Raw genomic sequence first — 23,622 nt, forward strand, 5'->3', positions numbered from 1 at the left:
TGCATGGCTGTTATAATGAAGTTGTCTTTTAATCTTGGCTCCTTTTGAAGTTGCTAATGACCTATGGAGAGAGACTAAGGTTGGACTGTATTGCTTTCTAAATGACTAACAATTTCTTCTCTGTTGCTCTCTGCAGCTGGAGTGTGTATAAGCTGTGCTCGCTCTGGAGTTCATTGATCATTGTGTGGAGCATTAATTACTGCTATATTTGGCATGTTATATAGGATACATCCTTGACTTATCACTTAATACTGACTTCTTCTGTTTTTTTTATTTTTGTTGTTGTTGTTGGGATGGTTGCTTCATCCTGACCTTTATTATTTGATTTTTATTTATTTTTATTTTTAAAAAGTAATTCTCAAAAGGTGTCTGTTTTCTTCTTGTCTTTGTCCTGGATATGCTCTTGCCCAGCCTGTCTCGTTGCTTGAGAAAGCCGCGCCTCAGTGGTGCCAAGGGAAGCTACAAGCGCATCTCGTAGCTCAGACTAACCTGCTGCGGAATCAGGTGATAGTCCAGCCTGCCTTGCTGTCTAACCCTGCATGTGCTATTTCTGGCTGAAGCTCTCTTCTGTGCTTATTCCTCAGGCAGCGTTCACTCTAACCTCTCCTGGAAGGTTTCTTTTCTCTGGGAGGAATATTGACTTAAAATTCAGACTTCTTGAGGCCAAAAAAATATGTTTGAAAAGGCAATGTAGTTTCTCTGATTTTGTATTCCCCTAGATCAGGAGTGTCAAACTGGCTGCCTGCGGGCCAGATGGGTCATGCACAGGCCACGCCCACCCCCAGCTCTGCGAATGGGAAAAACGTCGTGAAACATCATGTGACGGCAACGTGATGCGAGTTTGACACCCGTGCCCTAGATTAATACATGGTACCATATCCTCATCAGCAATTAAATGTAGGGGTGTCCAGTGAGACGATAGGATAGAAGGTGGGGAAGTGGCTCCAGTAGTCACTGTTTAATTTGTGTGTCTCTATTGTGTGGCAACTGGTATTGCTTAATTGGAAGTAGTGTTCACCTAGGAGTTTCTAATTGCTCAATCATAATCCAATGTTTCTGGATTCTGAGCTCTATGGATGACAAGGAGGAGATGCAAGTATATATCTACATATTATACAATAGCCTTTTCTTGTTATTATAGATCCGGGGTGTCAAACTCAAGGCTAGCGGGCCAATTCCGGCCCATGGGGTGTTTAGATCTGGTCTGTAGGATGGCCTGGAAGCAACAAAGGACCAGCCCGCGGTGCCTCTGCCAGCAAAAATGGAGCTCGGAGGATGGGGGCGTGTGTGGGGCTCCAGAGCTCCATTTTCACTGGCAGAGGACTGCAGGAGACTGTTGCGGCCGAAAATGGGGCCCTCTCCATTTTCGCTGGCAGAGGGCTAGCAAAACAAACTGAAAACAAAACAAAAGGAGAAATGTTTCCCCTTTTGCATTTGAAAATGCAAGAAGGGACAGGAAAAGAGAAAGAGAAAGAGGAAAGACAAAGAAAAAAAAAGGAAAGATGGGAAGAGAGCAAAGAAGGAAAAAATAAGAAAAGAGGGGAAGGAAGAAGAAATGAGAATGAAGAGGAAAGGAAAAAGAAAAGGAAGGAAGAAAGGAAGGAAGGAAAGAAGGAAAGAAAGAAGGAAGGAAGGAAACTATAATGAGAGTGAGTGAGGGTCTCAGGGAAGTCCTGCCTTAGCACTGGGCCACCATAGGTGCCCCCGACATGAGTGACGTCAAACTGGCCATGCCCACCATGGTCACGCCTACCCCCAGCCATGCTACCCCTGGCCCTCCAAGGTCAAACACAACCCTGATGCGGCCCTCAATGAAATCGAGTTTGACACCCCTGTTATAGATTCTTTTTCTGATATTCAGTCCTTATAAAAGGTTTTGTAGCCAGGCTTATTATTTCCATCAACTCACCAATGCTTAAAGTCCTTCACTCTCACCCAAATTTCAGACTGGTAGACCATAGTTCTTGATCGACAGTTACTCTTCTCTTTCATTAACACTCAGCCATTAAATCCCAGGATCTGTTTCTGGGAAATGGATATTGTTGTTCTATTCTCACGTTTTTTTCCCTTTACCACTCTCTATGTAATAAGCAAGGAGAAGAGGAGCTGCAGCTGCAGCTGCCAAAAAAGCCAACACAGTTCTAGGCTGTATTAACAGAGGGATAGAATCAAGATCATGTGAACTGTTAATATCACTTTATAATATCTTGATAAGACCGCACTTGGAATACTGCATCAGTTTTGGTCGCCCTGATGTAAAAAAGATTTTCAGATTCTAGAAAGAGTACAGAGAAGAGCAAGAAAGATGATTAGGGGACTGGAAGCTAAAATGTATAAAGAATGGTTGCTGGAAGGACTAGGGATGATATGATAGCAGTGTTCCAATATCTCAGGGGTTGCCACAAAGAGGGAGTCAATCTATTCTACAAAGCACCTGAAGGCAGAACAAGAATCAATGGATGGAAACTAATCAAGGAGAGAAGCAATCTAGAAGTAAGGAGAAATTTCCCGACAGTTAGAATAATTAATCAGTGGAATGATTTGCCTCCAAAAGTTGTGAATGCTCCAACACTGGAAATTTTAAAGAAGAGATTGGACAACAATTTGTCTGAAATGGTATAGGGTAGAGGTGTCAAACTGGTGGCCCGTGGGCCAGATGCGTCACGTGCAGGCCACGCTCACGCAGCTCTGCAAGTGGGAAAAATGTTGCAAAAGTCACGTGACGGCAACGTAAGGCAGCAAGTTTGACACCTCTGGTATAGGGTTACCAGTCTGAAATGGTATAGGAGGTTGGACTAGAAGACCTCCCAAGGTCCCTTCCAACTCTGTTATTCTGTTGTTTTAAAGTTCCCTGTATCAATTTCCTTTTTGTTTTCAGCTTCTGTTTGTACATATTATTTTATAGCTTAACTTTTTATAAAGTCCAGATGTTTTCTAAATGAATGTATAACAAGCTTTAAGTCTGTAATTTTTAAGTCTTGTTCTGCTTTATGATTAGAAATGTCTCTGGACAATGTAGCCTTTCCTCTAAAATCATTTGAAGAATAAAGTGCCAGTAAATAAAATCCTGCCAAGAACTTTGAACATCCAAAAGCCTTATGGGAAACAAAGTGGTAATAAATGAATAAGAGTTATCAGATGTCTGTTTTCCATGAGAAACAGAAATAAAGACCAGGGTAGTATATTGTGATTTAACAAAGGACACACTTTGCAAGTGTGTCCATTAAATGAAGCAAAGATCTAAAAAAAAAAAAAAAGAGAGACAGCAAATACTGGAGGACGATAGCTTATTGTTTTTAACTAAAGAAACCAATTTTCTTTTTTGTGACTTCTCTGAGCTGATCAGTGAATTAGTTTAATTAACTGCTGGATACTTTAAACCCAGCTTCTCAAATTCCAGATGGTTTGGATTACTATCAGTCCTGACCGACCACTGGTTATATTAATTTCGACTGATGAGAATTTTGGGTGGTCTGTATCTGGATTGAAACAGGTCTTTAGTCCAGATGTGTGTTCCAGCATTTCTTTGGGGAAACTGTAGGCCAAAACCCAAACATCATCAGTGGTAGCTAAGGGGAGGTAGGAAAAATATGTCACTGGGAATATTGGGGAACAGTGGGTGAATTGGTTAGATTTACAGCAACCAAGAAAGTTGTTGTTATTGGTGGTGACTAAAGGAAGGTAGAAAAAAGAACATGGTAGAAGGATTAGATGGACCACTTGATTGTGCTGTGCTTGAAACCAATAAGCTTCAAATATAACATAGCTAAGTGGCTTCCTATCCTCCAATCTCCACACCATTTTCCTTCTACTCCCCCTTAACTACTCCTAAAGTCCACCTGGAATGGTTCATCAAAACTTCCAAATTTCAGGTTCAAAACATTGAAAACAAACATAATGATTTTTGTACATTCTAGAATAAGTATCCTTTGGTAAGTGAGCTAACTTTTAATTCCTTGTTTCTTGTCATAATCTCTATCAAAGATAGGCAATAAATAACATGGAGGTAGATTTACATTTTTCTATCAGAAAGATGAGGGGAGGTGTCCCAAGAGGGTAGAAATAAATGATCACTCTAGTTGTGTTCTCTTTTGGAATATATTCCGGAAGGTTGATGAGTTAAATTGCTTCAGACAGCAAATTCCTGCCTTCCTACAACCCCATTGAAATGCTAACTAAAAGTATACAGATGCTTTCTTTGTAAAATTGGCCCAGATTCAACTATGTATAAAGAAACTCTTTTTCTTTATGTTCATGACTCAGATGGGCAGCTGTTTCATCTTGCTGAGTTTTAGAATTCTTCAGTGGGATGAAAATAAGTCACATTGAAATCTAATATTTTCCCCCCAAAAAAATCAAATTAAAAAATATAAATCTGCAGAGGTTGGCACCTGAAATTTGAATGAATCCAGATGACGTAGACAAGTAGTTTATATGTTAGCAAATGGTGCAGAGGTGATATAATGCTAAAACACTGACTAATAGGATTAGTATCTTAAAAGATTAAAAAATTGCTTGGATATAAAAAGTCTGGAAAAAGCAGATCATTAAGATTGCTTGTTTTATAGAAACTTCACCCGCAAAGTATTGATTAATTTCAGAATTATATTTGATAAATTAAAAAAAGGCAAATTGAAAGAACTATTGTGATCCAATCAGTGGTGAAATCCAATTTTTTTTACTACCGGTTCTGTGGGCGTGGTTTGGTCGGCATGGCTTGGTGGGCGTGGCAGAGGAAGGATACTGCAAAATCTCCATTCCTACCCCACTCCAGGGAAGGATACTGCAAAATCTCCATTCCCACCTCACTCCAGGGGAAGGATACTGCAAAATCCTCATTCCCTCCCCACTCTTGGGGGAAGGATTTTGCAAAATCTCCATTCCCATCCCACTGTGGGGCCAGCCAGAGGTGGTATTTGCCTGTTCTCTGAACTACTCAAAATTTCCACTACTGGTTCTCCAGAACCTGTCAGAACCTGCTGGATTTCATCCCTGGATCCAATGAATATGCTTGTTCCTGGAATTAGAATGCTTGCTTGCTTGCATATTTATTTATTGTAAGATTTATATATCACTTCAGTCCAAACAGTTTTAAGCAATACATATCAGAGCAACAATAACACTTTATAAGTACAAATATCCATAAAGATGACACAATGGCGCAGTGGTTAGAATGCAGTACTGCAGGCTAATTCTGCTGACTGCCAGCTGCCTGCAATTTGGCAGTTCAAATCTCACCAGGCTCAAGGTTGACTCAACCTTCAATCCTTTCGAGGTCAATAAAACGAGGACCCAGATTGTTGGGGGCAATATGCTGATTCTGTAAACCGCTTAGAGAGGGCTGTAAAGTACTGTGAAGCAGTATATAAGTCTAAATGCTATTGCTGCTATTATATAGAAGCAATGATATAAAAGCATAACCAATTTTTCAGAAATATCTTGAACGGTTTCCTGTTAATTGGTCAAACTCCATTTCTGCCATTTCGCATAAAATTTCTCAGCTGTTGTAAAAACAGAATTGTAGAGAGTTGCCGCGAGGTTTATATAACAAGTTAGAATTTGTGCATGATATTCTTGGTGAGATTTATTTTTCATTCCTTTTTTGCCTGTTCAGTTTGGTCTTATATTGCTTTGTATAGCAAAGCATATCTCAATATTTTTATATTTTATATTATTTTCACTAATTTGCCTTAAGAGAAAGAGACAAATAATTGTCGTAATAACTACTTTATTGAGTGCTGCCAAGGTGACTCCCATGGGGAACCATAGTATTGCAATTGAGTTTTAGAGCCTCTTATTGTTTCATTATAGAGTGAACGTTGCCTTGGGTTTTTCTGTCTCACAATATTGGAATATTTCAATGTAGATATCAACCTTTTAGTTCCTAGAGCATGAATAATTCTGTCTGCTGAAAATGGAAAAGTAGACTAGCTCAATATTAAGATTCCAAGTAATAATGTTCTATACAGTTTGTATACTGCAAACCTCTAACATTGCTATTTCTGTTCGTTGCTTAATTCAGGCATTCATCAATATCAAATCATGTGACACCCTGCCCCCATTCTTAGAAAACCCCCAATCAGGCACCAAGCTAATTTTATAGAATATATCTTAGCATATATTTTCACTAAGAAAATATATTTCTCCTTTAACCAAAGAATCTGACTTGTGTTGCTCATATTAGCACTTTATAAGAATGATTGAAGTCTTCTTAGAGTTTTTTTTTTCAAGGACAGAGGCCTATATATACTTTTAGCATTCCTGCCATTGACTGGCATATAAGCAATTTCCTTTTTCTTCTTGCTACTGAATTGGTAAGAATCCAGCTTCACTATTTATCTATATTATGCTAGACCATGTATGATATAAAATGAAACTTGTATTTACTGGTTAAATATTCTATTTCACCAATCTATAGATACATATCTCTCCACTGCTTGCACTTTGTTGGGCTCTTTAAAACTTCGTGCTAGTGCTAATCATCTGGGGAGTATCAAACATTTTTATTAGTTTTACTCTGAACTGAATGCTGCATAATTGCATTTCCATAGAATTCCAGAAGTCTGTGTATATGTAATAATCCTTAATGGTATGCAGACCACCATTTCCAACATTCTTGACAATGTGTTCTGAGAATGAACTAGACTAGAGTAAGTGGTAGCTACCTTTTGTAGATACAGCTTTTGTAACTCTCCATATTAGCCACATAAACCATTTCCATTCCTGCAGCCACATACTGGATTTCTCACCTTTGATGGGGACAGACGGCAAGTAGAGGGCAATGTAGAACATTTCTATCAGTTGGAGGTGCAAGTGGACTTTAACTGGTATTCTAATGAGGCCAAGATTAGTTTATCTTTGTATAAAGTAGACATCAGTTTTTCTTTATAGTGACCAAAGCTTAGTTGTCAGAATCTTCTCCCTCAGTCCTCAATGGGAAAGAGAGAGACTTGTGGGATCTTGATAAGCTTTGTCAAACCTTGAAAGGTAAGAATACTGGGCTCCTGGGAAAGATTGGGATATTGTTACCACCTCCATTTGTCTGCATTAACAACCTGCTTAGTTTGCTAGCCCATATTCTAGTAAATGTTTTCCACTATGCTACATAGTGACCAATATGTAAACTCTCTTCTGAATGGTTGCATATGGGTTTCTTGATACCCCACAGGCTGAAGAAGAATTAGTAAAAGCCCAAAAAGTATTTGAAGAGATGAACATTGATCTTCAGGAAGAACTGCCTTCACTATGGAATAGGTGAGCACCGAAAAAAATGCTCTTTATTCTACCTATATATTTCTGGAAAGAAGCTGAGGGTCTCAGTGGAGAAATTTACAAGATTTTGATTGGTTTTTGCTCCAATGAAGCTCATCCAAAGTGTTCTGTCCATGCTGTTTCTTTTGCTAAATCACATATTCCATCCTGCGAGAGGAGTCGAGGATATGAAAGCTGATTAGCAAATGGGGTAAAGTTGAAGGACAAACATCTGCCTATATCTCTATTGACTTGTACTGTTTTATTTTCTAGTCGTGTTGGTTTCTATGTCAACACATTCCAGAGTATTGCTGGCTTAGAAGAGAATTTTCATAAGGAAATGGGCAAGGTAAAGTTGCAAGGCATTCTTCTTCCTATTGGTATCACACATAGTTCTCCATCCTATCTTTTTTTATTAGAAGACAATTGTATTAGCTGATGATGCTCAAGGATGCTGACACAGTTCTTAGAGTCTTTTTAACTATTGAGGTACCTCTTCTGAAAACAGACTGGGGCATATTTTGAAGGCATCAGTAGCAATCTTGTAGAACAGGGGTGCCAAACTCAATCCCGTCATGAGTGGTATCAGGAGTTTGTTTGCCACCTACCCAGGGTGGGTGTGGCCTAGTCATCATAGTCAACTGGGTGGCCAGGGCAGCACAGGCCGGTCCCTCGCCATCTCCTGGTCGGCTCCGCGGGACAACTCTGGGCTATTGTGGGCTGGATCCAGCCCATGGCCCACATGTTTGACACCCCTGTTGTAGAATATAAACAGTTCCAAGTTTGGATAGTGCCTAAAACTGCCTTGATATATTATGTATGGTTCCTTAAGTTCTATTAGTGAAAAATATGAGAAGAAAAAAAAAGATCATTATATGAGGCCCTACTTCCTCATTTTTCTATAGATCTATTTTTCTGTAAGTTCAGATGACTTCTGTCCATCAATTTATATTAAGATTTGAAAGGCTGGAGCCATTGCTCTTATATGTGTGAAAGATTATCAATGATTAAACTCCATGGCTAATGGTATATATACTGCTAATATATACAGTATTTAACTAATGAATGCTCAGTTGCTTTTCAAAAATTGCTTGCCAGTGAAACATGTCCTGAATTTCTCCAGCAACTGTGCCATATTTTACTTTAATATCATGGATAAAGAATTTACACCTTCAGAGTAGCATAAATGATCTTTCTCTTCTCTTGTACAAATAACTTGAAAAGGAATCAGGAAGACCACAGTTTAAAAGAGGAAATGTAAAAGAAGGAAATTATATCCATCCGTTTGCATAAACCTGCAACTTAATCCTCTTTGCTTAGAATTTAAAATCCTGTACCAGGCAATAGAAAAAGCAGGTTGGAACATGTCAATATTGAAAGGAGAATATATAAGGGGTGTCAAATGACTTGATACAAATTGACAAAAAAGTATGTTAAGAGGAAAGTGATAAAGTTGTTGAAAGATTCTGCCAATCTTCCAACAAGGAGTTCAGATTTGTATATATAAACTTTCAAGGTAGATATTGCCTGGTTCCATGCTTTTGCGTTAATGAGACTTCCAAAAAGGGTCCTAAAAACTAGACATTCTGAGGAGGGGAATTGTGTAGCTTCTATTTTGCTCGTATTTCTAAGCTATTGTATATCTCTATAAATATTATGTACTGTGAGCCACAAAGATTTAATAGTATGGGTGGCAATTTATGGTAAGCTTAGTGAAATTGCCAATTTACAGGGATATTTGATCCACTGATACGATCGGATGAATGTCGTAGCCAGACATCCAAAAGTAATCCACCGAAATAGACATTTTTGAACTAGGAAAACATTCCTGTCACAGTTCAGCTAAGGCATTTAAAGTCTTTACAACAAGTGAGAAAAACAGAGAGGCGGACCACAAATAGCAAGGCTGAACTGAAGTTTCACATTGTTTACATTGATCAGACAGTGTGGGTATGCTTTCCCATAGCTTATGGGAGCAATCTGAATGTAAAAGCGCTAGAACCAGGTCACACTAACATTACACTTATCAAATACGTTCTACCAACAGCGCAACAGTTTATGAGATAAAACCCTGACCAGTCTGTTTCTCTGGGAAAATCCTGTTTCTTCCATTTTTCCTCCAGGAAAAGTAATGCCAAAAGATAATTTGCATTTCTTTAGAGTCAGATTTGCCCGTGGACCTGCTGCAGTGGCTGGTGTGGGCTGTAAGCATAGATGAACTCCTTCCCACAGGCCATTTCCACTAGTTTGGCCTGATTTCTTATTTAGTGACAGATTAAGTTGCATAGCAACCTAGGCAGACAATGGGATGGGAAGAGAGAGAAGGAAGATGGCATTAAGTCCCAGTGAGAAACAAAAGAGTCTGTATTAATGGAAGAGCCTGGAGCAGTACAAATATGTGAGCCAGAAGAGGAGAAAATGAAGAAACATGAACTGAACATATTATTATGGTGTGTGCATATGTCACAGATTTTGCTCATATGCATCTGTTTCAAAAGATATCCTTAGCGCTGTCAGTGAGGTAATATAAATAAGTAGCAGTATCCTTCCCTTAGCAAAATACTCCTCTTTTGGGATCCTGAGTATACCGACATATTTCTAATAGGCTCTTTGTTACACTGACCAGTAATTACTTTTCCTATTTTGAACTTTTGTTTATTTATTGTCTCAGTTAAACCAAAACCTGAATGATGTCCTTGTGACTCTAGAGAAAGAACATGCAACAAGCACCTATCCTGTTAAAGCTCAGCCAAGGTTAGTATGCATAAACCAATGTATAGTTTTATATATAATGTATAGTATAGAATGTAAAAAATCTTCTTTCCTTGTTAAAAGCTGAGCAGCAGCACCACATCTGTCTATCTTATTTTCTAGCTAGTGTCTTCTGACCATTATATTTTTTCTTTCTCCTTCCATTCTGGTATCCCAGCAAATATTTCCTCAGTGCTTTTCATGGTTAAATGTGCCATTTCCCTTTCAGCACCAGGACAAACCTAGACCAAAATGTACATTAAAATGACTATGGGGGTATATGTGTTTGTGTGTATATAATACTTTTACATAAACACATCTTTTGAAAATATACCTACTGGAATGGCAGGAAAAAGGAAGAAGTGTTGGAAAAGAGTAGGAACCCCTGTATTTTCTGTTTACTTATGAGTGAACCTTTCAGGCTTCAGCTATGATATATTTATCTGTAGATGGGTCTTCAGAAATTTAGCAGCTGATGTTTTATGGAGATAAAATGATGGGAAAAATACATTTCAGTTGGGCTAAAGTATAATTTGTCAGAATTGATTCTGTTATAACGTAGTGTTCTTGGCACAATATTCTGGTTTCCATATCTTTGTGTACATCAGCGTAAGTATGTCTAATAGAACTAATCACATATTCTTTTCCCATTTATCCTTGTCTCCATTTCTCTTCCTTCCTCTGTTGTTTTCCTCTGTCAATTTTTAGATTGTAAGCTCCTCGGGGCAGGGACTTGTTATCTTGTACTGTGTAAAATGCCATGCACATTGATGGTGCTATATAAATAATAATAAATAATAATAAACCATATTCTCAGCTCTGGGGCTAAAGGCTGGCCCTTTGAGCTCCTTGACTCTGTTACTTATGATTTATATTCTTAAGGATCACAGCGCCATATCAGATACCCTTTATCACAATTCCATAAAAAGAGATTAGATTTACACAACAATAAATGTATCTACAATGTCGACCATAAGGCTGAATATATTAGTAAATCAAGACAGTGCAATTCTGGCATTCAGTAATACACAGTGGCTACATTTAGATGATCTTGAATGTTGCAGGATTCAATCTGGGTCAGTAACTGGGACCAGAGTGTGTGCTGTTCTGTGTGTGGAATTTATATGGTGCCTGTTGTATGCAGCTTTTTAGATGCTGTTTAGGGTGTGTTGATGACTGGCTTTTAAGTCATTGCCCGTGCTGCCCAGCCCTGGCCTTCTAAGTACTTGATAGGCTGGTGGTAAATCAGCACTCCTGTTCACTGATGAGGGGCCTGTTTCCCAGGCTTCAATCACTTCAATCACTTCCCTGTTTTTGTGCTTGCTTGTTCAACAGTCTTAGTAGCTATAAAGTTGAATGTGTGTCCTTGTTCATTGCAGTGTGAGGCTACCAATGAGTTTGGGTCTCTTCATTTAACTGCTCAAATCAATGAGCTTAATTTTGCAGCTACTAAGATTGTTGGATGAGCGGGCACAAAAATAGCCAGGTTTGAAGATTGAAGCCTGGGAAACAGGCTATGTGTCAATCAACAGGAGTGCTGATTTACCACCAGCTTATCAAGTATTTAGAAGGCGAGGGCTGGGCAGCACAAGCAAATGAAAGCCCACAACTTAAAAGCCAGGCACTCCAATCAGCATCTAAAAAGCCACATGCAACAGGCACCATATAAATAATCACACCCAGAACAACACACACTTTGCTAGAGAATCTGAAGATGGGCTCCAGCATGAGTCTGAAAGCTTGGAAGACAAAACCTCTGGTCCCAGTGACCGACCCAGATTGGATCCTGCAACATTATCCTGGGACACATATATTTGCCTTCATTTGTGATCATGAGTGTGTTTATCTGAACTGAAAAACAGACCTATAGAAACACACAAATAATAATAATACTGTAAAAGATGGATCACAACATTTTTTAGTTTTGCTATAAAAGTAGGGATGTTTTTGAACTGCTTTAGGAAATTCAAGCAAAGTTGGTGAAAGTTCTTTGATTTCCCCACCACTACATACAAACATGTTGCATGGTCATTATTGATGCATTTAGTATTTACTAATGAATTTGCTATTAAATTCATTAGGTTTTTTTGAACAATACTGTGAAATTCTTCGTGAAGGTATTCACTACCGTTATATGTTTAAGCTAATTCCAAGTAGAGGCAGGGATAGGAAAAGAACATAACATCTGCCAATTTTTTTTCATATATTTTACACACACACACACACACAGAGAGACAGAATATTTTCCCCAACCCTCAGCTCACACAGTTAAGAGGAAAGTAATCCTCACTTTTTGGTTTCTGACTTTTATCCAAAGATGTGAATGATGAAACAGTTTAGGAACTCAGACTCCCAGCTGCTCTGAATCTGGGGTTTGCTGTGTTTGCATTAATGAGATGCAATGTGCCAAGCCATCATTAGGAAAAGGATTATTGCGTACTTCTTTTGGAAAGCAATCTGAAGTTATCTTGCTTCCTTATTTTTGCAAAACTACTCCTACGCACAATAGAACAAAGGGAAGATGAATCTGGAAAATGAATTGATATCAAAAAATCTAGCCATTCCTATGTTCTTGGCGATGAGCGGAACTCTAGGTTTTTCAAAAAGAATGAGAGAGAGTATTGCAAACCCTTTATAAACCACGTTCACTCAATAAAATAGATCTGTAATAAAATCAGATTTATTATATATTTGTTCAATCTCTGAACAAATGAAGAATGAAGATAGAGCGAGAGAGGCTGAACAAATATATAATAAATCCCCAAATATATTATGTAGCAATAAGCAGAGAAAGAAGAACTTAGATGTGGTCTGTTTAGGATGAAGATTTGTACTTTAAACACTAAACTTGGAGTAAACCACATTATAGTTAGTGGGGTTGCTTTTTGAGTAAATATGCATTTGTTTTCTTAATGCATAGTGACTATGACAAGAATAATTTGATTTCTTTAAATGAAGTTTAGTTTATTCCTTCTACTTGGATTGATGTAATTTTAATACAGTGATTATTTCACTGCTATAGATTCCTTTCTGTTGATAATTCATCTGAAAGGAGTTATATACTATACTTGAAACAATTATTTGTTTTGTTTTTTTCTATGAAGACTGGCTAAATAGCATTGGTTTAGGCATAACAGTAGAACTGAAGCAAAAAATAAGGTTTCAGGGGGAAAAAAGCAAGATTAAAATCAAAGTGGAAACTAGGAACTATTGTTATATTTAGAAGCCAAAAGAATTTCATAACATAACTTATCTGTGTACTTTGGAAATAGAGATGGAAAAAATAACTTGTACATCAGTGAGAGTGTAGAAAGGACCCATCATAACAAAAGTATTATGGGATAGCATAAGGATCCCAAAAGATTTGGCATCTGTTTTCACCTGATATCATTCGAAGTACAACAATAGTTGAAACAATTTATGATTTTTCAGGACACATTTATGATATTTTTCAGGACACATTTAAAGACCGTCACCCATTCTGTGCCATAATTTAATGTCAAATTAGTGTCTGGTTGGATAGTCATTAAGAAAATATGTAAACTGACCAAATCCATGTCGCTATGGGGCTTTAGAGACTACATTAGTGCTGCAATTTCCAATTGCATTGGAAAGTGATTTCCATGTTGCTAATGTTTAAAGATCAGTTTTCATAAAAAAAGACACTTTTCAAGGTTCACTGTGTCCATTGATCTTATGATAGATAAGGAAACATCAGTTGCCAAAGCACAGCCCTCTTCTATAAGTATTGCGTATTTCTCAGCCCTGTTCCACATCCACATTTCTTTTCCAGTACGGCTTTGAGGTAATCTGAGGATGAGTGGTGACATCTATCCTTCTCTTCCTCTTCCATTCACTGGGCACTGACATAGTACTTAATGGGTATATATTTTTTTAATTGAAAATGTCCAGTGTGGGTACCTTTTACTGTACTAAGATGACACACTGGGCCATCTTATAGTTCCTCTATGAACGAATATCTTCTCAGTAATTGCATTAGCTCATGCACGGAATCTTCACCTTTCTTTCTCATTGGTTGAGCCGTGTTGTAATGGAGATCACTTACGTGTGCCGTCCTCAACAGAAAGAAAACTAAACTCTTCTCCAGGCTGAGGAAAAAGATGAGCAGGTACCAGAATGGCAAAAGTGGTCTGATTTGGATGACAAAAGCAAAGGCCAGGCTGCATTCTAACAGCATAGTGCATTGATAGCTTGATAACGTAGAGGGTTTTTCCCGGTTTTTTCCTCTGCATGATTTAAACCCCTTTCTCTTAGAATTGTTTGAGATTGTCTTTGTGTGTCTCTGAATAATCCAAATATTTTATTGTTTGTTTTAATTCAATTCCCTCCCCCCAATACATTTTCAGTGGAAGATCATCTGTGGCGTTTATGATGACAGTTTTTATGCTTCCTAATACATTTCTCAAAGATAACTGTAATTACTGTGTGCTCTGTACCTAAGAGATAAGTGCTAATTAGGGAACCAGATAACTTAAACTGTTTGGTCTAATACAGGGGTGTTAAACTCACGTCTTCATGGTGGTGTCACGTGACGTGTTGGGACTTTTTTCTCCTTCGCTAAACCAGGCGTGGGTGTGGCCAGCGCGTGACGCATCTGGCCCATGGACTGGGAGTTTGACAGTCCTGCTCTAGTGGATTATGATATTGTATCCTCCCACATGAAAAAAGGGCATTGCTTTTCCTTTAAAGAGCCGCAGTGGCGCAGTGGTTAGAATGCAGTATTGCAGGCTAATTCTGCTGACTGCTGGCTGCCAGCAGTTTGGCAATTCGAGTCTCACCAGCTCAAGGTTGACTCAGCCTTCCATCTTCCGAAGGTTGGTAAAATGAGGATCCAGATTGCTGGGGGCAATATGCTGACTCTGTAAACTACTTAGAATGGGCTGTAAAGCACTGTGAAGTGGTATATAAGTCTAAGTGCTATTGCTATTTAATGTTTCAAACTGAAGTGGGCCTATATTTTATACATAATGTGCACAGCTAGTAGGACTACCAAGTTAGATTTGAACTAAGGCCTCTTAGCTTAAGGACACTAAGGGTACTACTTCACTAGAAATCTGTGTACAATTTGTTTTTAATTTCTGCTTGATATTTGTAAAGTTTATGTAATCCCTTTGCAAGAGCTTAAGTTAATATGTTGCAGCAATGGATATAACAGTGCTGAATGATGATAGGCATTTGCAGTTAGAGCAACTATGAATAAAATTTCAGCATTTATTTGAAGAATAGGCAAGTTCATATATTGATAAATAGATTTTTGTTGCTTGTTTCAGAGAAATTGTTATGTAGCCAGACAATTTGGTCCTATTTCCTCATGCCTTCCACAATAAAAGTGGTGAATTATAATAGTGCTCCTGTTCTTTATTCATATTCTGTTGGCTGGCCTCCAAAAATATTCAAATTTTGAAGCTGATTGCCAAGTTATTATGGTATGATCAATGTTTCTTTTTAAACATATTTGCAATTAGTCCATGAGGGAAGAGAAGGAGAAAAATGAGCTCTTCATTCCATTCAGATTCTGAGTATGGAGCCCTTATGACTTTGGTTGTTCCCTTGTGAAAGTCAGCTGGAAAAGTAACTTCTCCTTTTTCTTTGCTTTTTTTGTGATGTGGTCATAAATCATGATAGAGAAATGAGTTATCAGTTGTATGGAGGAAAAAAAACCTCCCTAGAAAGGACATGCATTTCAATAGAGAGAAAAAGCTAAATCACTATTTGGAGTACATGGTGTTTTATGACAAACTATTGTAATAAGTGTTTTCTATACTAACTAGCTTGCTGAATAAATATGCATGATGGCTGCTATGACTAAGTGATACAAAATGTGTGTAAAAAAAAGAGTTCTCAATTGTTTTCTTTCTACCAGCTGTCTGTCTTTTGATAAGATTTGGAGATACAATAAGAGGCAGAAGATAGACATGGTTGAGATATGATTTGGTAGTTCATCTTTGATTACTTACACCTTCATCTTCATTCACCTCCAGCAGTGAATGAGTTGTAGTTAGAACCTCTTAGAACCAAGAATATTTACATAAGCATAAGTCCCAATGAATTTAGGAGAATCTATTTCCCAATGCAAATTAGCAATAGAAATGATACGAGAGTTTAAAAAAATTCTATTGCTATATATCAGGAGTTTTGATATATTTGTTTTAAATCTAATATTTGAATATTTAATTGACAAACGTAGTGTGTAAAGCAAGCTTTCATATTTGGGGGGTTTAGGTCCATTTTTCAGCCTTTTCCTTTGCGTTGTTTAAATAAGAAATCGGTTGTCTCATCCCTCTAAACCACATGGTTAGCAGGTTTAATTTCAAAGTACTCATTGTATAACAGAGAACACTGCAGGATCACACACACACAGAAAATTCCTTAGGAGACTAAAATTTCTATACTTCTTTGGAGCTCAAAGGTCTGCTTATTTTTAATGTATAATGAAAATCATCTTATTTAAATCTTAGAGAATATCTAAGAGCTAAACTATATGGTAGACAAACTTTGGCACTGCATGTATTGCAATTTAGATTAGAGCATGGAGGGAAATAGAGATGTTGATTTAAAAAAGCAAAAGCAAAATTCTTCCCCCCCCCCTCTATGTTACAATTCATACAGTACCCTTCTCCTTTCTCTTGTTTGGTGTGGGATGGAAAATCTCTTTGGTAGCTTCCTTTGACACATACTCTCAATTATTATTAGGAGTTGGATTTCTGTTGGAATTACACTGGATGTCCCTCTGTCCATCAATTGTTGTTGTTTACTGCTTAAAATATATCTATGCATACATGCCTAATCAAGGTACATGTAAGGCAGTGTTTCTCAACTTTGGAAGCTTGAAGATGGGTGGACTTCAACTCCCAGAATCCCCCAGCCAGCAGCGCTGGCTGGGGGATTCTGGGAGTTGAAGTCCACCCATCTTCAAGCTACCAAGGTTGAAAAACACTGATGTAAGGCATCACATAATTTGGTCCTAAGAGTTTCCATCGCTAGCACTGCTTAGCCCTTAACTAGCTATATGTCGTATGTTTTGGGAGTTAGGTTTTTGGCAGTGCTTCAACTTTACATTGTTTTTCTCTTCTTTTGACATGAGGCACACATGCACCTTACTACAAATTAAAGTTATATCAGTAGAGCTATCCCAAACAATGCAAGTGAAAGAAGCATTTTAGTCTATTCCAAGGCATACCCCCCCCCCCAAAAAAAACCCTACTCAAGATGTCAGTTCTGAGAACTGAGGAGTGCTTTCTCTTTTCTTCTTTTTTTCTTACAGTGACAGCACAAAAGCAAACAAAACTCCTTCATCTCCTCCACCTGACGGTACTCCCATCACCAGCCCTGAAATCAAGGTCATCAACCATGAACCAGAACCACTCACTCTGGATGCTCCTGGAGGAGGCATCCCCAAGTCTCCTTCTCAGGTAATGAGAGCTGCTGTTGCGTTTTCCTTGGGAATTTACACATTTCTATTACATGTTTCCATATTTTTGTTACAGCGGACAGTTTGACTTCATCTGTAAATCAATTACTTTTTTCCCCAGTTCAGGTTCTTTAATAGTTTTAGGCAAACTGCTTTATTTCTCTTTCTCTCTAAAACTGCCATTTCTTAATCCAGTGTTCTACTTGGAAACAAGCTAGTTTGTATTATGTAATTAATGTAATGCATATTTATTCACAAGAGCAAGAAAAGACCTGGCTAAATAAGATGTCTTGGCATGTGTAACCTCTGAGTAAGGTAGTCAATTGCAATACCAATGGGATAGTAGAATGGAAATATTTTGGGTGAAGCTTCCTGAACCATTGTCAGAGACATTGATAATAAACTGGAGGTTACTCCTAGACTCTGAAGGATACTCTGAAGAGGTTTTCCAATAGGATTATTACATAGTCTTCACTTTGCAAATTGTTTAATGGCCTTCTTAAAGGAAAAGCAATACCAACTGCATTCTGTTTGGAAATGACATCAAACATACATGATTTCTCATGCAAATGATGACATTATGTGCTTGCAAGCCTCATCACTTGCATTATGACATCATGATATTTAGGTCTTCATTTGACTCCCTACTTGCCCTCCTCTGTAGATGCCCATGTATACTTGTATCGTTTTATTAAAAAATGAACATTTTATTTTTTTGCTAAATATCTATCAGTGTAAATCTGTCAGTAAAAAAGGGACGTGGTGGCTCAGTGGGTAAGATGCTGAGCTTGTCGATTGAAAGGTCGGCAGTTCAGTAGTTCGAATCCCTAGTGGCACATAATGGAGTGAGCTCCCATTACTTGTCCCAGATTTTGCCAACCTAGCAGTTCGAAAGCATGTAAAAAATGCAAGTAGAAAAATAGGGACCACCTTTGGTGGGAAGGTAACAGCGCTCAGTGCGCCTTTGGTTTTAGTCATGCTGACCACATGACCATGGAGACATCTTTGGACAGCGCTGGCTCTTCGGCTTTGAAATGGAGATGAGCACCACCCCCTGGAGTCGCGAACGACTAGCACATATATGCGAGGGGAACATTTACCTTTTATCTGTCAGTGTGACTTTAATCTGACATTATCCAAGTTTACTTTGGCTTCACAAAAGTAGCTTTATTCTAGTATTTCAGCACCAAGCAATCTTTTGAGAACTAACAGCTGGTTAAAATCTAATTATTATTAGAGATAAGTTGGATAAATGACTGTTTGGATCAACAGTCCAAATTTCCCACTCCATCTATGAATAGGGCAGTGGAAATGTGCTGTTTTTGTGTATTTGCCAGCAGATAAATATTTTAGAATTTAATTATAGTTATATGAAAAAATTATGAATTCCTAGAATGTTAGAATAGTGGCGGATCTAGGCTAATTATCTATAAGAAGACATTATAATGCAATCACTATTGCTAGGTGACCACATATATCTTTAATTTCCAAATTGATTGTAGAAACACCCCAGCCTGCCTTGACATTTGGTCATTTTTAAAAATGCGGTTGCCCTGTTTTTATAAAACCATTAATTAAACTTGCAAATGGGAATACATGTATCAATCCTATTGGGGAAACCTCTCTGGTCAGTGAAGAGCAGTGTTCTTGGGAAAAAGAAAAAGCCAAGATCTTGTCTTGGACATACTCTGGGTTCAAAATGAATCTTTAGATGTTGAAACTCAGGAATGATGTAAAATCTAATTATAATTAGAGATAAGTTGGATAAATGACTGTTTGGGTCACATTCCCACAAATTTCCCACTCCAGCTATGAATAGGGCAGTGGAAATGTGCTGTTTTTGTGTATTTGACTCCCAGTTGGACTGAAACAATAGTCATTTGGACAAGAAATTAGCCCCCATGTTCATGTTATTAATTTGCTAATAAGAACAGGAAAACTCTGGGGGCCTAGTTGCTGTCTAGCAGCAATTTTAGTTAACAAAACATCATAACAAGTACATTTTACTTGAGATACATTTTGCAGAATGTTTTGTTTCAGTAAAATAAAATTGATAGAATACCATAGGGTCTGCCACTCTGTGAGCAGTTTTCATTTAGATAAACTTGCTGAGAAAATGGTGGTAGAATACAGTAAGCATAGCATACATGTTTATATGTCTGCAGTGTTTTCATCTTTCTCTGATTTCTAAGCCAAGTTCTAACCAATCTTGAAAACTTCTTTGATTGCTTTTGAAATATTTCTTTACTTTCTTTTTTCTTTTTTAAACGAACAATGTTGCTACCGCATTGTCTTACTGGAGTTTTAAATAAGTTTCTTGGCTAAACTTGAATTGAAATCACTTTCATAGTTTAGAACATTTTTTGTGATCATTAATGTAATAAGCTACCCAATTTGTAAATGAGTTATCTGAGTTTTAATATGATGTATTGAAAGCGTATCTAGACATACACAAACATCACTTGATAACTAGACTCCTACTTTGGTGTTTTTTTAAATGAGCAAACATTTCAGAGCCATCCTCTGAGGTGCAAGGTTATCTTACTTAGGCAAATGTTAATCTCTTGGGGAGATATGCTATTGATTCCAAATTTATTATAAGAGCAGCAATCTCTGTTGCTTGCCCTTCTTTTTCTAAATAATTGTGGGATTCTAACTTTTTGGAAAGGCTTACTCAACTCATTGCAGCTTATTTCTATTCCTCCTTCCCATCCGGGTAAAAATAGAAAAGCAGGCTGTAATAGTTGTGAGCCCATTGCAATAAACAGCACCTTGTCTTCTAAAATAGAGTAAAGTGATGAGAAGGAAAGATCGTTGTGGGGGAGACACCAGAATGTATAAACTGTAGATCTCCTCAGATTAATGGCATTAAGGCCAGAAGACTGCTTAGTGTTCTACAATTTGAGCTGGGCTTGTATATGTTGTAGAATTTTGCTATTTATTATGCTGAGAAATTATTTTCAGATTTTTCCAAAAATTTGGAGAGAGCTAATAATAAAGTTTTATCATGTTTCATAAATTGTAGAAAATGATGAGGTATGTAGTTTGACATATTTTTATTGCTTTTTAACCATAGAAAATATCCATTAACAACAAAAATCAGATTCATTACAGTAAATATCTAGTGTATTCTATTCAACCCAACAATGCAGAATACTAATTCATAAGGGAGAATGGATAATTCAGCCAATCTATTTCTATCCTTCCCTATCAATGTTGTAGGCTCTTCCACCTTCAGTAACTCTGTGTTGTACATATTCACTTTATTCTCAATTTTGACATAGATTAAGCAAGCTTTTGAAACACCACGGCATCCTGCAAATTCCGAATAGAAGTAAGAGTAGCATAGGCACCATCAACAAGGTTTCTGTCATACCATCTTCAGCTGTTACTAAAATCACAGTTCTTTCCAGTCATCTTCCACCCCATCTCCCAAAAGAAAGAATAGTTAAGAAGGATTCTTACTCTGAGGAGAAGGGATTACTCACATCCTCTCAAAAGGAGAAAAGATATGTGGTGCACAGTGCCCTCAGCTGGCCTTTCTCTTTCAATGCATAATGAAGCTTGTTATCACTCACGGTGCTCAACAACAGGTGAAATCAAAAGGCCTTAAATCCTGTAAGAGGATTAATTTCACTTTCTTCATAATTGTTGTATGATTAAAACATCAACAAATCATGTTTTCCCTTAGAAAACACAATAAGGGTGCTTCTAATTGACTCTTTTAGCATAGTGGTGCGATTTGTACCTGAAGTAAATTTCTAAATTCAATGTTAGGAGGGGAAAAAAAATGAAACTTGGTATAAGTTTTTAAAGGAATACTTGAAAATTTGAGAGGCATTGACAGAATCCTTTCCCTCCTGTGAATAGCATAAAGCATTGAAGATAGTTTCCTCTTTAAAACATCTCTGTACTTGTATGAAATATTTAATTTGGAACAAAAAAATTATCTTTCTCTTCCAGATCTTCTTGCTGGAATACAGTATCTGTCACCATAAAAGAATAAAACTGAGCAATTACTGCTCTGTCATTATAAGGATGCATTATTCAAATATAAAATAACATTGCTGGAAGAGAAAAAAAAATGCAAAAGCTCAAACAAATTAATCTTCTCCCAAAAGGCTGGTATGGTGTAGACTATGTCCCATTCAGTGGGATATGTACAAACCTTGCACTTTAGAAAAATTGCAAGAACTTTTAATAGTGCCAAAACTCTGAGGATAAAAGGTAACAAATAACGTAATAAGAGAGCAGCTTGGTGTGAAAAGCCAAAATCCAAATTAATACAGCAGAGAAATATAACTTTTCAACTCTAAGAACACTCTAAAATGCTATGAAAACCACTTGTAGGATATATATCGATATACAGGATCTATATATCTATTCTCTCATGTTACAAGTATTCTCTCCAACTCAACAGAGCAGCCCTGGATTAACCATTAAGCAAAGTAACTACATGCTTAAGACCCCAAGGGAAGGGGGGCACCACAGAGTCTCTCCCTTTCTTGCATCATGCCCTTAACTCGTTCCCTGCCAACCTGGAGTCATTTTTTTTTTTTTGTAATTATCCTTATTCTTCATTTTTTTTCTTTAATTTGCATTGTTAAAAAAAACATTATCTTTGACATTGTGAATGACTAAAGTATTAAAGTTTTTTTTTGAAGGTGTTGTGATTTTATCACATTTGTTTCCTTCCCATGCCTTTCAGGGAAGGGCAGTATTTTGGGGAATAATTGGTCTTAATCCTGTCCTGCCACAAACTGACCATAAAATGTGAATTTCAAAAGGATAATCTTTTTACTGAGTCAGTTATTATACTGCCAAATCTATTATGTAGATCTAGAAGAAATGCTAAACATGATACTTAGTATGTTTTCACCATCCCATTGATGCTAATTAATGTGAAATTGCTTTAATTTAATTTTTATGTAGGGACTTTATAGACTCTTATATTCATTTCCGCTTTTTGTAAAGTAGTTCAGGTGCCTGCTGTAAAGAAAAGCATGCAGCTGTTTTCAGAAAAGGTAACAAAACAGCTGCAACAGACAATGAGAGTCCGTGAATGCCCCCAGAAGACAAATACAATGTAGAATCACATCCATGCATGTAAGTTTCAGATAAGCATGGAAAGATTGCAAGTGATGAACTGGAAAATGAAAAAACAGATATAATACTACATTATAAAATAATTCCATAAAAGAAGAAACCGATATGATCTCTAAGCTAGGGAATTTAAAATCCTTGTTAACAGCTGTTTGCTTAGCAGCGGAACCAACTATAAATGTTGTGACAATGGCAATATAAATATCCAAGAATCCGCTGATGAAGTGCCATTTCATTACAATGAATTTAAACTGATTTAAACAAAGAATAATAAAACTGCAGTATCTACCCAGGATGCTCAAAATGAAAACACTTGAAATGCAAACATTGGCAGTAAATGGCAGGGAATAAAGCTTACACAGATAATAAAGTTCTTATGGGATCAGATACCAATTTCTGTAAAAAAATCCTCTCACTCTACATTAAATAGGTCATATCCTAAAATGGTCACCTGCAAACCAGGGGTGAAATTCAGCAGGTTCTGACAGGTTCTGGAGAACCAGTAGCGGAAATTTTGAGCAGTTCAGAGAACCGGCAAATACCACCTCTGTTTAGCCCCAGAGTGGGGTGGGAATGGAGATTTTACAGTATCCTTCCTCTGCCACGCCCACCAAGCCACGCCCACCAAGCCACACCATGCCCACCAAGCCACGCCCACAGAACCGGTAGCAAAAAAAATTAGATTTCACCACTGCTGCAAACTATGAATTGCCAGGTCATAAAAAGGAAGTACTGACCTAAATATAAATTTAGCAGAGGATGTGACCCTATATCGATAGAACACAAGACTACTTTTTTGCAATGAACATCTCTGGTCTTGTGAAACATTGCTGACTGATGTTTCAAGATCTTTCTTTTAGGACCTTGATTTGTAACTCTGGCATCATGTTGCTTGCAGATGAGTCAAATAAAAGAAGAATGAGAGTGACAGAGTTTCAATATACAAAACTCAATGAGATCAGAGATCAAGTTAGGAATGGATTAGTCATTTTTATTGCCAACTAGTTCCAAACTATATATACTATTGTATCTTCTTGCAATTCTTTAGCCCTATCGCAGAAATAAACACGAAGGGATAAACATTA

The 23,622-nt window shown here is 37.4% G+C and overlaps 1 protein-coding gene across 25 annotated transcripts in view; it reads left to right on the forward strand.

Annotated features, from left to right (window-relative positions):
• BIN1 (bridging integrator 1) overlaps positions 1-23,622 on the forward strand; it is a 114,713-nt gene that overhangs the window by 71,682 nt on the left and 19,409 nt on the right. For 7 of the 25 annotated variants that reach the window (XM_087881712.1, XM_087881713.1, XM_060687887.2 and 4 more), the window contains exons 7-12: positions 412-504; positions 7,169-7,254; positions 7,525-7,600; positions 9,923-10,005; positions 14,087-14,131; positions 17,288-17,435. In XM_087881712.1, coding sequence (XP_087737838.1) covers positions 412-504; positions 7,169-7,254; positions 7,525-7,600; positions 9,923-10,005; positions 14,087-14,131; positions 17,288-17,435 — 531 coding nt within the window. The remainder of the gene's footprint in view (positions 1-411; positions 505-7,168; positions 7,255-7,524; positions 7,601-9,922; positions 10,006-14,086; positions 14,132-17,287; positions 17,436-23,622) is intronic. The other 18 variants (XM_087881717.1, XM_087881719.1, XM_087881725.1 and 15 more) reach the window with 3 other exon arrangements.

Source organism: Pantherophis guttatus, chromosome 1, assembly GCF_059756535.1.
Source record: "Pantherophis guttatus breed Tessera chromosome 1, ASM5975653v1, whole genome shotgun sequence".
Taxonomy (NCBI): Eukaryota; Metazoa; Chordata; class Lepidosauria; order Squamata; family Colubridae; genus Pantherophis; species Pantherophis guttatus.